We start from the raw sequence: 14,843 nt of genomic DNA, 5'->3' as shown, positions 1-14,843 counted from the left end.
TGGCCATCCAACACGTGTGTGCCAGCCGGTGTACTCGCCAGAATCCCCAATTTCATCGCAATCCGTGCGGAACGATGAGATAATCGTAATTTGATCAAACTTTCTCCAGTTCTTTGGTCCGCACGCTCGAATAAAACGACACAGCCAGCGTGGGCAGACCAACACACACTCTCTGTGCCATTTGCACATCGCAACACAGAGACAGAACTACTGAGCCAGTTCCCTAATATCAAAGATATCGTATTGTCTGTGTTGCTTTCTTCGAGTGTAAATCCACACTCAGACTGCGTTGGTGGCGGTGAGATTTCAGATTAGGAGATTGAAGGAAAAATAAAACGATTCGGAAGGCTAAAGAGGCTATTGTTCAGCCACCCACGACCACCGTTAAGACGTCACTTATGAAGCGGAGAAGCTAAAGTTTTCCTTTTATTACCTTATAAACGAGCTTGCGTCTTTTGGTTTTAGTCTGCTAGGCTTAGTTCTCCGTGGATGAAAGTAGACCTGTAGTACCTGTTAGGCGGAAAAGTTAAATTGAATAAAGTTATTGAATGCTGTGATCCGGTGCTGTGCGTGTGGTTACGAAAGGTGGGCGGAAATGAACTTTTAAAAGGATTCATTTGCTAACTTTTGATCACGATGAGATTAACTAGAAAAGGAAACGAACAGAGCAAATAAGCTTGAATCTTGTCAGAACTTTTTTTCGAAATTCAAATGAAGGAATCCATGACCACCTCGAAAAATTACCCATATCAATTATGGTGAAATATTTACGAATCCAATTCTTATGTAACTCCTGTACCACCTTAGTCTTCAAAACTAGAGTTTTGAAGTTTGAATTAATTATAATAACAGAACCCAACATTCATTGAGTGAAATGAAACATCTTGTCAAGTAACATCGATCTCAATCTTCACTCTATCTATGAGAAGTAGTTTCAACTTGAAACGCATGCAATATTAAGAAACCAAACCTCATAAAGTTCTTAAACTCAATCAATCCACTCGAAATGGTTTTTCCATTCCGATGTATAAGTAAAACGCCACACAAAAAAAACGAAACTGAAGCAACCTTCCTTAACACAGTTCCGATCGTTCTGTGGAATTCCTTTACGACCGTTCGCTAGCTGTTGCCGTCGTAAAAAAAGAATCGAGTATGATGCAGTAGCGAAGTGACAGTCATTGGTGGTCTGGGAAGCGCCACGCGTTCGTCTCAAATTATTCATAATCTTTACGAGCAGGCACCAGCCTGCAGCAGCAGCATTAGGAACAGCAGCAACCTCACATCCAGCCAGCCCCGACGGCAGACAGTTTTCCACTTTGAATTTAAAAATTAAAGCGTCAAGTGGTTTCGCCCGATTGCCGGTTCCTAGCAGCCGCCGCCGCCCCCACAATCAGACTTTTGACGCAGCTTAGCAATTGGATCCCGTACCGAACGAGGAAAATTCCCATTCATAACTACTATTTTTCTCATATTCAACCATGGGGAAAACGGAGTCGATGAAACTAAAGATCTGGGATGGAAGAGAATAGGAGAATATTAAACCAATCTTTGGGGTGAAATGATACCATGAGAATAAATTTATTTAATATTAAAAAAAAACTTTTATGTTAATTCTATTGTTACAAGTCTCCAGTAAGCTTAGTAGTTGATTTGACTTTGGATTGATACTCTTAAGACCACAATTATAACTATAATAATAACTCGAAAACGATTTGTTGAATTGAAACGATGTCTTCGAAGATGTTTGGGGATATTTGAAGGACTTTTAGAACAAAAAATACACTGAGAGTAATATTTATCGCAGATCTATGTTTAATGTCATATAAGTTCAATTTTCCAAAACATCCCTTCGTCTTTTTTTATTTTTTTTTATGAAAACTTGACTTCCAGCCTCAATATTTGCCCAACAACTCCATTCTTAATCACTTAACCTAATTTACAGCTCTTTTGTCCACTAGAATACTACGTGAGCGATTCCAATTGGACGCTGCACTTCCACTTTGTACAGCGCCTAAATGTATTCTATTCTATTCTACTGTACTGAACCAGCAACCAGCAAAGGCAACCATGCCTTTGTGCTTCTATCATTCTTCTATCCTGTCCATGGTAGAATGATGAGCACGATGATGCTGATGTGTGGCTGCTGTTCCTTTTCCAGTCCGATTGGGAGTCCATTATGAGTTGCGGTTCGCCGATATCCAAATTCTGGGTCCGTTAGAGCTATATGCTCCGAAGAGGGTCAGGTGCCAGCTGCTCTCGGGGGGGAAGAGCAGCTGACGAAAAATTGCAAGTGCCGGGGCTGGGTTCGAACCCATGACCATCCGCTTATGAAGCGAACGTGTGGACCACTGCGCCACGGGCCCCGACGCCCAACAACTCAGGATGGTCAAATAATTTTAATTCCAACTATTTTTTTTATCGATTTTTTTTATTTTCTTAGTTTTTCAAAGTTGAACGTTTTAAAAAAACTAAGAAAATCAAAAAATCGATACGAAAATGAAACTATTTTTAGAATCTTTTATATCAAAGCCCCAGGACCTACACATTCATTCATTTATTTAGTATTACATCAAATTCAAGATAAATCTGAATCAATAATATTTCTCCACGGTTCGTGGCTGCCGCTCTCCATCCTCGGTCGCGCCCAATGCTCGCCAGGTCACGCTCCACCTGGTCCGCCCGTCGTGCTCTCTGCGCTCCACGCCTTCTTGTGCCAACCGGATCAGTTGCAAACACCAACTTTGCAGGGTTGTTGTCCGGCATTCTTGCAACATGCCCTGCCCACCGTATCCTTCCGGCTTTGGCCACCTTCTGGATGCTGGGTTCGCCGTAAAGTGCAGCGAGCTCGTGGTTCATCCTTCTCCGCCACACACCGTTCTCCTGCACACCGCCGAAGATCGTTCTTAGCACGCGTCGCTCGAAAACTCCGAGTGCTTGCAGGTCCTCCTCGAGCATGGTCCATGTCTCGTGCCCGTAAAGGATCACCGGTCTTATCAGCGTTTTGTACATGGTGCATCTGGTGCGTGGGGGGATCTTTTTCGACCGCAGTTTTTTTTGGAGCCCGTAGTAGGCCCGATTTCCGCTGATGATGCGCCTCCGAATTTCACGGCTCACGTTGTTGTCAGCCGTCAGTAAGGATCCGAGGTAGACGAATTCGAAAGTATCCCCGTCTATCGTAACATTACTACTCAGACGGATCCGGTCGTGTTCGGTTCCGCCTACCAGCATGTACTTTGTTTTTGAGGCATTCACCACCAGTCCGACCTTTTCTGCTTCGCGTTTCAGGCGGGTGTATAGCACTGCTACCGTTCCAAATGTTCTAGCGATAATGTCCATGTCGTCCGCAAAGCACACAAATTGACCGGATTTTGTGAAAATCGTTCCCCGGCTGCTGAGCCTGGCTCGTCGCATCACACCTTCCAGAACGATGTTGAAGAGTAGGCATGAGAGTCCGCACCTTGTCTCAGTTCCCGGCGAGATTCGAATGAACTGAATAGTTCACCCGACACCCTTACGCAGTTTTGCTTACCGTCCATCGTTGCTTTAATCAGTCTAGTCAGCTTCCCTGGAAAGCCGTTTTCGTCCATGATTCTCCATAGCTCTGCGCGGTCTATACTGTCGTATGCCGCTTTGAAGTCGATGAACAGGTGATGCGTTAAGACCTGGTATTCACGGCATTTCTGTTTGGCTATCAGTCTAATTAAAGCATTGACTTGTAATCAACTAATCATCGGATCAACACAGAGGAACTTAATAGGTACAATCTTATTATTGAGATTTAGATGTTCAAAATTACGAGTACTCGTTAGCGTCTCCTAGTAGATTAAAGGAAAATCAACCAGTAATCGTCGGTTAGCCCATCCTTGATAACCAAGCCGAGAATGGGAAGTCTTAACCTCGAGTAAGGGAAGTTCAAATTTTCCTAGTTCAAAGACCTCCGCTCCGGGCAATCCGCTAAATGTTCAACAGTTTGTACTGTAGTTTTTATTTTCATTTATTTTCCGTGTATTCCACGGTTCTTAAAAAATATTCTCTGTAAATCTAGAGCCAGTGAAGGGTGTACGGAATCAAATTGCGCCACGGAAAATAGTGTATAAATTTTTATTGCATGCATCAAACAGGCTGATTTTTTAAACAATAATAACTATTAATGCGCAGATGATACTGTAAAATTTTCATCAGAATCGGTAAAGTATTGGCGAAGATATCTCCGACACTAGAAACGAGGTTTTGGAATTCTTGTGCACTCATTGTGAAAATGATTTAGGCTATAACTTTATTGTTTCTTTTTCAAAACATCTGAAAATTTGACTATAAATTAACAATATAATAAAGATGAAGTGGTAAATGTTTTATCAAGATCGGTTTAGTACTGAACAGGGGCGTTTAATTTCGTTTCATTGAGACACTTTCATGCAACATTTGAATGAGTCACTTTATCTGTTTGACACACTATTCGAGTCTTTCTTTTCGATTCGGAAAACGTTCTCATTCATCGTAGCACTCGGTAGTCTCTCTTCGGGGTGGCGTTGCTTGTGCTTCACTCGGCAGAGCAGTAGTGTCTCACTCTTGCGCGTTAGTCTCTCAATGGTTACAGGCACCGGTTAATTGGATTTAACCGGACAAACCTGTGTTCCTTTTTCATAAAACATAATGATCATTCTATTAGCGAGCACCACTATTTGAAAAATTGTTTTAAATAGTGTTTTTAGCACATTGAAATTTTTCAATGACCCACAATTGAAACGAAAATCCAAAGTGTTTCACTTCAATTTTCAAACACACTTTTTCAGTAGCAATAATTAACGAGCGTGTTGCAGTGTGAGTTATGAAGCATCGCAGCAGTCCCGTCGCATGGGAAACGATTTGCTGCAGCTTTCGTGCGTCATGTTTTCCTTTCGAAATTGCACGTCCCTGGTACTGAATTTTCTAGAATTCAAAACACAAACCGCTTCACAGTGAATTTTAGGTCCTTTATAAAAACATTCAGGTTCGTTTGCGCCATTTTGACCGCCATTTTTCCGTGGCGCAATTTGATTCCGTACACCCTTTGATTTCGCATAATTCCCAATGAACTCGAATTCCCTTAAGGCGAAACTGGATGCATTTCCTCTTTTTTATGGTTTTGTTTTTTTTTAAGCGAAGCAATATTTTCAAAATTAGTTTTTGTACACATGTAGAGCATGGATCGAAGTATCTGCTATTTTTTTTTTCTGGTGGAAAATGGTTTTCTTTTTGCAGAAACCTTTTTTTAATTTTTATTCACGTGTATTTTAACGTTTGCTAATTGAACACTCGTTTGCAGAAATACTTTTTTTGCGAAATTTTGTTTAAAAATGATTTTATGTAGCAGCAAATTAATTGATTTGCATTCGTTACAATGCATTGTATTGATTGTAGTTTGAGGTTTGCATGAAAAACTTTTATAAGAGAAAGTAAACTAAATTTTCACTATGTTTTGTTTAAGTATTGTGAAAATATATGTATAATTCAAGCTTACAGAGAAAATGGAAACTGCTCGAAAGCTCTAAGTCGGCTTTAAAAGCATCGACTCTTAGGATAGCTCCAAATTTTTAAGGTATCTTTTATGCTATGTCCGTCAATATTAAGTGGATCGATGAGTTTCAATAGAATTCTTCTAGGAATTGCCCCGGGAATTCTTCTAGAAGTACCTCCAGTAATTTCTCTAGGAGGTCCTTCAGGAATTCCTCAGGATGTCCCTCAAAGAATTCCTCTTCTAGAAGTTCCTCCGGAAATCCTTCTAGGAGATTTATCTGGGAGATTCGTTGGACATTTTTTATGAGAATGTTTTCTCGGGGAGTACCTCCTGGAATTTCTTTAGGAGTCCATCCAGGAATTGCTCTAGAAGTTTAAAAAGGATTTTTTTTTCAAAGAGTTCCTCTAGGATTTCCTCGGGAAATTCCAACGAGAATTCCTGAAAAATCTTCTCTAAAAACTCCTGTAGTAGTTTCCCCGGGATATCCTCAAGGAGTCCTTTCAGGAATTTCTATAGTAGTTTTTTTTTCTCTGTTCGGGACATAACCACTGCGACCAATATTTGATCTATTGTGGTATACCCCGTGTTCTTTGTATAGTGCATGCCGTATCACTTTATCACCATTGAGAAGTTATAAAGTATTCGGTTTTGTTACAGTAGTCATTTTCAACTAGTTCGCAAGGAAGGATTCTGATTGATAGGTCCCGCTTTCAACAAGCTCCTTTTTCAGTCAAAATCGGATCCCTTGACGAAAAAGTCAAGAAATGATACCGATATTGACCATGCATCGGAACCCTAGTCTCTACTGCCTCAAACCAGTGAATACCGAATAAAAGATTAGGATTACTAATCCATTTTTTTCTTGGTGCAAGATCCATCTCGGCCAGAACCAAACCGAGACCTATCACTTTTACCAAGGTATGATATGTAATAAGGACCAAAGTTTTTCCTTTAATTAGGTACTAAAATAGGCTGTTCTATAGTTGGATGCAGTTAGGACTAGGGTTCGGTTTGGTAGATCTTTCGCCGCAACGCAACCCAAAAAGGTGATCTACCCACGCTACGGGCTCCGTTAAAGATCGAGCATGATTTAAACCCCTTTAACCATTCATCCCTCAGCACGGGTCGCCTGACACCTTGGATTGGGGTTACCTGTTTGGTGGACTTTTACCCGCGGAACAGGTGGTCCGTACCCGAGTAGGTGGAAAAATCTGATGAATAGCATATGCAGTTATGATTGATTGAATTACTGAAGAGCAAAAACTGATATTGATTTGATTGATATAAGAGGTAAAAGAACAGAAATAATAGCAAAATCTAATATGGTGAAATACTCAATAATAGCTCGTTTAGATATTACAAGAGCAAAACAATAGCAGACAAGATTTGACACTTTTTTCTAGGAAAAAAAAAAATAAAAAACGCCAACATCCAGCATTGAACCTACGACCTTAGGAATCACAGGCGGCGATGCTTACGACTCATCTGTGGCTCGTTCTTGTAAGTAACATGGGAATAAGAGCATGCGGTTCTTCGTTTCCACAGCTCAGAAAGGAGCACATGGCATTTCACTAACATTGAGCCATTTCTATGGGTGTATGTGTTCCATTTCGTGCAGAAGAGCTAAACTTGTTCTTATGTAGAAATTTTCAGCTATTTCGACAAAAACAAAAACTGGTATCATATCACTTTGAGCTATTCGTGCGATATTCATTAGATTTTTGAATAACTCATCAAAATCACATCGAGCTATGACAGCAAAAAGTGTTCGATTTGAGATATGATTTAGATATTCTCATCTACCCGGGTAGTGCTATTCTAAGCCGGCAGCTACACGGACATAGTAGTTACTTTAGAAGTTCCTACGGAAATACTTCTAGGAGTTGCAATGGGATTTTTTTCCACGAGCACTTCCGGAAATTACTCGAGAAATTCCTCCGAATGTTCGTATAGGAGTTCGTCCGGGAATTCATTGAGGTGTTCCATGTTAAATTTCTCCAGAAGTACCTCCGGGAATTCTTTTTATCAACGCCCAGGAATTCCTCTAGAAGTTCCTCCGGAAAATCCTCAAGGATTTCCTCCGGAAATTCCTCGGGGAGTTCCTCCACGAATTCCTCTAGTAGATACAAGAAATTCGTTTTCGTGAAGTATCTTCGGGAATTCTTTTATCAGTTTCTTCAAGAATTTCTCAAGGTCTAGGATTTCCTCCGGAAGTTTCTCTAAGAATTTGACATTAAATTCCTCAATGAGTTTCTTCAGCAATTTTTCTTGAACTTCTTCCAAGAATTATTTTTGGAGTTCCACCCGAACATTTCCATGAGATTCTTCAAAAATTTCTCCAAAAGTTTTCGCGGGAGCTCTTCTAGGATGAACTCCAGAAATTTCTCTACAAGTTCCTCTTGGAGTTCCTCCAGGAATCCTTCTAGGAGTTCCTCCGAGAATTCCTCTAGGCTGTCCTCCGGGACTTGCTCTAGGATTCCACTAGAAGTTCTTTCAAGAAAACTTCCGGAGTTCCTCCAAGAATTCTTCAACAGTTCCTTCGGAAATTCCTCTAGGAGTTCCTCCGAAAATTGCTCTACGAGCTCCTATGGGCTTTTCTGGAGCTTTTGCTATGAGTTTCTCCGGGAATTCCACTATCTTTTTGGAAATTTTCCAAGAATTCTACAGGAGTTTCCTCGGGAATTCCTCTAGGAGCTCTCTTTGGATTTCCTATGGCGGTTCTCTGGGAATTCATCTTGGAGTTTCAAGTGTATTTTTTATTCCTGTAATCTCGTCGGGAATTCTCCTAGTAGATCCTTCAAGAATTCCTCTATAGTTTTTCCGGGAATTTCTTCTTGAATTCTTCAAACAGTTTCTTTAGCAGTTTTCCCTGAAGCTCGTCCAGGAATTCTTTGGTGAGTTCCTCTCGAAAGTTTTTTTCGGAGCTCCTCCAAACATTCCTCCAAGATTTCCAGACAGGAGTTTTTATAGAAGTACCTCCAGAAATTTCACCATAAATTTCTTTTGGAGTTCCTCCAGGAATTCTTCTTGGAGTTCCTCTGAGAATTCCGCTAGGCTGTCCTCCGGAACTTTCTTTAGTAGTTTCAATTATTTTTCTTGGAGTTTTTCCGGGGATTCCACCAGCAGTTCTTTCGAGAAATTCTTTCGTAGTATCTCCGAGAATACTTCAGTAATTCCTCCGGAAATTACTCAACGAGTTCTAAAGGGATTTTTTTTCTTAGCAGTTCCTCCGGAAATTCTTCGAAGAGATCTCCCGAGAATTTCTACATGCGGTCCCGATATTTCTCTAGGAGGTTTAAAGAGATTGTTTTCTTGGAGTTTCTCCATGAATTTCTCGAGCAATTCAAAAGTTCCTGCGGGAATTGCTCTAGAAGTTTCAATGGGATTTCTTAGATCCTTCAGGAAATCCTCTTTGAGTTTCTTCGGGTACTCTATAAGGAATTCCTTCGAGAAAACCTCAAGAAGATCCTCCGAAAATTCCTCTAAGAGTTCTTCCAAGAATTTCACTAGGAAATCTTCCAGGAATTCTTTTACGAGTGCCTTCAGTCGCCCAGCAATTCCACTAGGAGTTCCCCCGAAAAAAAAAAAAAATCTCAAGGAGTTCCTCCCGAAATTTTTATTGGAGTTTCATTGGTAAATTCCTCTAGGAGTCTCGTCAGCAATTTCTCCAGAAGTTCTTTCACAAAACATTATATAAGCTGTTCCAGAAAATAAAAGCTCCTCCAAAACTCCGAGAGTTCCATCGACAATGCCCTTGGAGTACCCCCAGGAATTTCTTTATAAGTTTCTCTTGGAGTTCCTTAAGGTATTCTTTTTGGAGTTCCTGCGGGCTTACCGCAAGGCTGCCCTCCGGAAATTTCTCTAGGAGTTCCATTGGGATATTTTTCTAGGAGTTCCACGGGAATTTTGCTAGACGATTCTCGAGTAATCCTCAAGGAGTTCCTCCGGGAATTTCATCGGAAGTTTTCTTCCAGAATGTCGCAGCATTCTTAGGGGCAATCTAGGAGGAACACCTAGGTAGCAACGATAGCAACTCCACGAAAAATTTCACGAGGAGCGGTTTATTAAGGGACTCTTGATCTCTCAGAAGAGTTCCTAAAGAAACCTTAATAGAGACATTTCCGGAGGAATTCCTTGAGGAAATCAAGGAGGAAATCCCATGGGAATTCTCGGAGGAACTCCATAAAAATCTTGAAGGAACTTCAACAGGAATTCTTGGGAAAAATCTCAGAAAAGTTCCCGAATGAATTCATATTGGATTTCCCAAAAAAATCCTAGAGAAATTCTTGTAGACAATTTACGGATAAACTCTTAGAGAAATTCCCGGAGGAACTCCTAGAAGAATTCTTGAAAGAAATCCTTGAGGAATTTCTCGGGGACTTACAGAGGAACTCCCAGATAAACAGGAAAATTTCTTGTAAAATTCTTGGAGGAAACTTTCAGTATTCCCGGAGTTACTTCTGAAATTCTGGAAGACCTTATAGAGCAATTATCGAAAAAAAAGCTCGAGCAAAAGCGGAAAATTCAAATATTCACGATTATTCTCATGTTGTCAATCAATATCAAGAAACTCCCATAAATTCTTTGACAATCCTTGAGGAAGCTCAGCATACAAAATTTCCTGAGTATAAAAAAAAATCAAAAAATACTCCCAAAGTCTATGAGAAACCTAGAGCATGCTCAGCAAATTCAAATATTCATCAGAATTATCAAGCGCGGTCTTTTTAAACATCAATGAAATTCGGAAAATATCGACGCAGCTTATCTTGTGAAAACTAGTATATTGAGATAAAAAAAAAGTTGAACATTGTCCAATTTTGGAAAGCTTCGGTTTATTAAATGTTATGCGGTAACATGTACTTGTTTTAGGTCAACATGGTGGTTTGAGAGTAAATGGCCCCTATGTTTGAAAAATATACAAGAGAAATATCTAAACACATATTTCCTGTTGAGTACTTCGTTCGCTCTTGACCACGGATTTAAAATTTTGAATATCTTAAAATCGTGAAATTTTCACGGAACATACAAGGATACCCCGACTATAATCGCACGTGAAGAAACTACGATATTCGGCTTTATATTCGAGAAATTGTATATCATCCGCCAGAAATCATAAAATACTCTCTCCAGTGAGAACCGTGACCTCAGACCTGAAAAAAGGAAGTAATGCTTGTTACTAACCGAACATTCAGGAATCCTCTGCGTCTTCACAGCTGACTAGGGAAGGAATACAATATGATAAGATGTGAACAGTAGTACATTTAACCCCACCATCCCCATACATAGCAAAGACAAAACAGAAAAGAACTGCCTGGGAAACGCAGCCAAGCCAAATAGTAGACTAATGAATCACCGAGCCCGCTTTTATGATTGTGCAGCAGCAGTCAGTGTTTCGGGTTTCCACTCATTTTGCGCATCCAATGTTCGTCGTCTTCTGGCCGGATACCTACTACTGCTCCTACTAAACTACAGCTTCCAAGCGAGTATTCTTGGATTTCCTCTAAAGGCGGCAATCATTAAGATTGCCGCCCCCGGAATGGCGTGGAAATGCAAAAGGGGTAAACGACACAACGACAAAGTATAACGTGACTCGTCATTGCAGCTGACATGGCACAAGGGGATGGTGTATTTCCTCTTTTAGAGCATCAGAATACGGTGTTTCATGGCGAGGAGAGTAATTGCTTCCAATAGATTTACCTCGATGTGCTGTGCCAAGTGGAGGATAAGAACAAAAAACCCTGACTGGTAGCCCAGTAACCTAGATCCGTGCTGTCTCTGGCATTTTGATTTCAATTGCAGGTGGTCTCGTCTCACTGATGCTTTCCGGGCATGCAACATGATTTTATTTGGAATGAACTTTTAATACCTGGACAACTGAACGAGGTCAGTTGGCAAAATATGTTCGGACGAGATTCTTTGCTAACAATACCTATAAAAGTGTGCAGAAATCACGCAAAAGAAGAATCCTTCAAGCAATTACATACTATGAAGAAGAAATAGAAGAACTAGGAAAAATACAATTCATTTTCCGCTTTCCTCACGGGAAGCTCCACCGACAAAGCCTTTTCGACCGCATTGATCAACTGGAAGCGATAAAAGTCAAGTGGATGGGTTCTGGTTGTGATGAACTTCCTCTGTCTGACTTCTCTCTCTCTTTCTCTCTCTTTCTTCCCTCGGAAGCGATAGAGCGCCTAAGCATTCCTGCCAGGGTATAGGAATCCCCTAGTAAGCACAAGGAAGTTCCCCATTAGGAAAGGTTTCCATGTAGGCACCATGATTGTGAAACACCCACAAATACACACATACACACGTGCATGTAAACTTCCGTATCAAGGAAACCGTTCATATCCGGTGTGAGTTATCATCTATTCCGATCCAGCTCATGGTTAGAAAGAAAACGGTCTGGTAAACGATGAATCGTCCAGTAGAAATTGTGAGTGATTGATTTGCATCTGCAATCTATGAAGGAATATCGATCAATGGGTCCACGTAAGATACAAAGAAACAGTCTCATTTCATTGGTATAGGATATAAATTGTATTGCATAGTATTTGGATTGGATTTGGATTGGATTTGGATTGGATTTGGATTGGATTTGGATTGGATTTGGATTGGATTTGGATTGGATTTGGATTGGATTTGGATTGGATTTGGATTGGATTTGGATTGGATTTGGATTGGATTTGGATTGGATTTGGATTGGATTTGGATTGGATTTGGATTGGATTTGGATTGGATTTGGATTGGATTTGGATTGGATTTGGATTGGATTTGGATTGGATTTGGATTGGATTTGGATTGGATTTGGATTGGATTTGGATTGGATTTGGATTGGATTTGGATTGGATTTGGATTGGATTTGGATTGGATTTGGATTGGATTTGGATTGGATTTGGATTGGATTTGGATTGGATTTGGATTGGATTTGGATTGGATTTGGATTGGATTTGGATTGGATTTGGATTGGATTTGGATTGGATTTGGATTGGATTTGGATTGGATTTGGATTGGATTTGGATTGGATTTGGATTGGATTTGGATTGGATTTGGATTGGATTTGGATTGGATTTGGATTGGATTTGGATTGGATTTGGATTGGATTTGGATTGGATTTGGATTGGATTTGGATTGGATTTGGATTGGATTTGGATTGGATTTGGATTGGATTTGGATTGGATTTGGATTGGATTTGGATTGGATTTGGATTGGATTTGGATTGGATTTGGATTGGATTTGGATTTGGATTGGATTTGGATTGGATTTGGATTGGATTTGGATTGGATTTGGATTGGATTTGGATTGGATTTGGATTGGATTTGGATTGGATTTGGATTGGATTTGGATTGGATTTGGATTGGATTTGGATTGGATTTGGATTGGATTTGGATTGGATTTGGATTGGATTTGGATTGGATTTGGATTGGATTTGGATTGGATTTGGATTGGATTTGGATTGGATTTGGATTGGATTTGGATTGGATTTGGATTGGATTTGGATTGGATTTGGATTGGATTTGGATTGGATTTGGATTGGATTTGGATTGGATTTGGATTGGATTTGGATTGGATTTGGATTGGATTTGGATTGGATTTGGATTGGATTTGGATTGGATTTGGATTGGATTTGGATTGGATTTGGATTGGATTTGGATTGGATTTGGATTGGATTTGGATTGGATTTGGATTGGATTTGGATTGGATTTGGATTGGATTTGGATTGGATTTGGATTGGATTTGGATTGGATTTGGATTGGATTTGGATTGGATTTGGATTGGATTTGGATTGGATTTGGATTGGATTTGGATTGGATTTGGATTGGATTTGGATTGGATTTGGATTGGATTTGGATTGGATTTGGATTGGATTTGGATTGGATTTGGATTGGATTTGGATAAGATTTGGATTGGATTTGGATTGGATTTGGATTGGATTTGGATTGGATTTGGATTGGATTTGGATTGGATTTTGATTGGATTTGGATTGGATTTGGATTGGATTTGGATTCGATTTGGATTCGATTTGGATTGGATTTGGATTGGATTTGGATTGGATTTGGATTGGATTTGGATTGGGTTTGGATTGGATTTGGATTGGATTTGGGTTGGATTTGGATTGGATTTAAATTGGATTTGGATTAAATTTGGATTGGATTTAAATTGGATTTGGATTGGATTTGGATTGGATTTGGATTGAATTTAGATTGCATTTGGATTGGGTTTGGTTTGGATTCTTCTAGCTCTTCTAGTTCTTCTAGCTCTTCTAGCTCTTCTAGCTCTTCTAGCTCTTTTAGCTCTTCTAGCCCTTCTAACTGTTCTAGATCTTCTAGATCTTCTAGCTCTTCTATCTCATCCAGCTCTTCTAGCTCTTCTAGCTCTTCTAGCTCTTCTAACTCTTTTAGCTCTTCTAGCTCTTCTAGCGTTTCTAGCTCTTCTAGCTCTTCTAGCTCTTCTAGCTCTTCTAGCTCTTCTAGCGTTTCTAGCTCTTCTAGCTCTTTTAGCTCTTCTAGCTCTTCTAGCTCTTCTAGCTCTTCTAGCTCTCCTAGCTCTTCTAGCTCTTTTAGCTCTTCTAGCTCTTCTAGCTCTTCTAGCTCTTCTAGCTCTTCTAGCTCTTCTAGCTCTTTTAGCTCTTCTAGCTCTTCTAGCTCTTCTAGCTCTTCTAGCTCTTCTAGCTCTTCTAGCTCTTCTAGCTCTTCTAGCTCTTCTAGCTCTACTAGCTCTTCTAGCTCTACTAGCTCTTCTAGCTCTATTAGCTCTTCTAGCTCTTCTAGCTCTTCTAGCTCTTCTAGCTCTTCTAGCTCTTCTAGCTCTTCTAGTTCGTCTACCTATCTATCTATCTATCTATCTATCTATCTATCTATCTATCTATCTATCTATCTATCTATCTATCTATCTATCTATCTATCTATCTATCTATCTATCTATCTATCTATCTATCTATCTATCTATCTATCTATCTATCTATCTATCTATCTATCTATCTATCTATCTATCTATCTATCTATCTATCTATCTATCTATCTATCTATCTATCTATCTATCTATCTATCTATCTATCTATCTATCTATCTATCTATCTATCTATCTATCTATCTATCTATCTATCTATCTATCTATCTATCTATCTATCTATCTATCTATCTATCTATCTATCTATCTATCTATCTATCTATCTATCTATCTATCTATCTATCTATCTATCTATCTATCTATCTATCTATCTATCTATCTATCTATCTATCTATCTATCTATCTATCTATCTATCTATCTATCTATCTATCTATCTATCTATCTATCTATCTATCTATCTATCTATCTATCTATCTATCTATCTATCTATCTATCTAT

General features: G+C 39.6%; 1 protein-coding gene across 1 annotated transcript in view; it reads left to right on the top strand.

Annotated features, from left to right (window-relative positions):
* LOC134286073 (uncharacterized protein DDB_G0271670-like) overlaps positions 1–14,843 on the top strand; it is a 91,137-nt gene that overhangs the window by 37,934 nt on the left and 38,360 nt on the right. Inside the window, exon 2 of the mRNA XM_062847640.1 lies at positions 13,735–14,313. Coding sequence (XP_062703624.1) covers positions 13,735–14,313 — 579 coding nt within the window. The remainder of the gene's footprint in view (positions 1–13,734; positions 14,314–14,843) is intronic.

The sequence above is a fragment of the Aedes albopictus genome, chromosome 2 (assembly GCF_035046485.1).
Source record: "Aedes albopictus strain Foshan chromosome 2, AalbF5, whole genome shotgun sequence".
Taxonomy (NCBI): Eukaryota; Metazoa; Arthropoda; class Insecta; order Diptera; family Culicidae; genus Aedes; species Aedes albopictus.
Note: the sequence above shows the minus strand (reverse complement) of the source record. Positions and strands in the feature narration are given on the sequence as shown.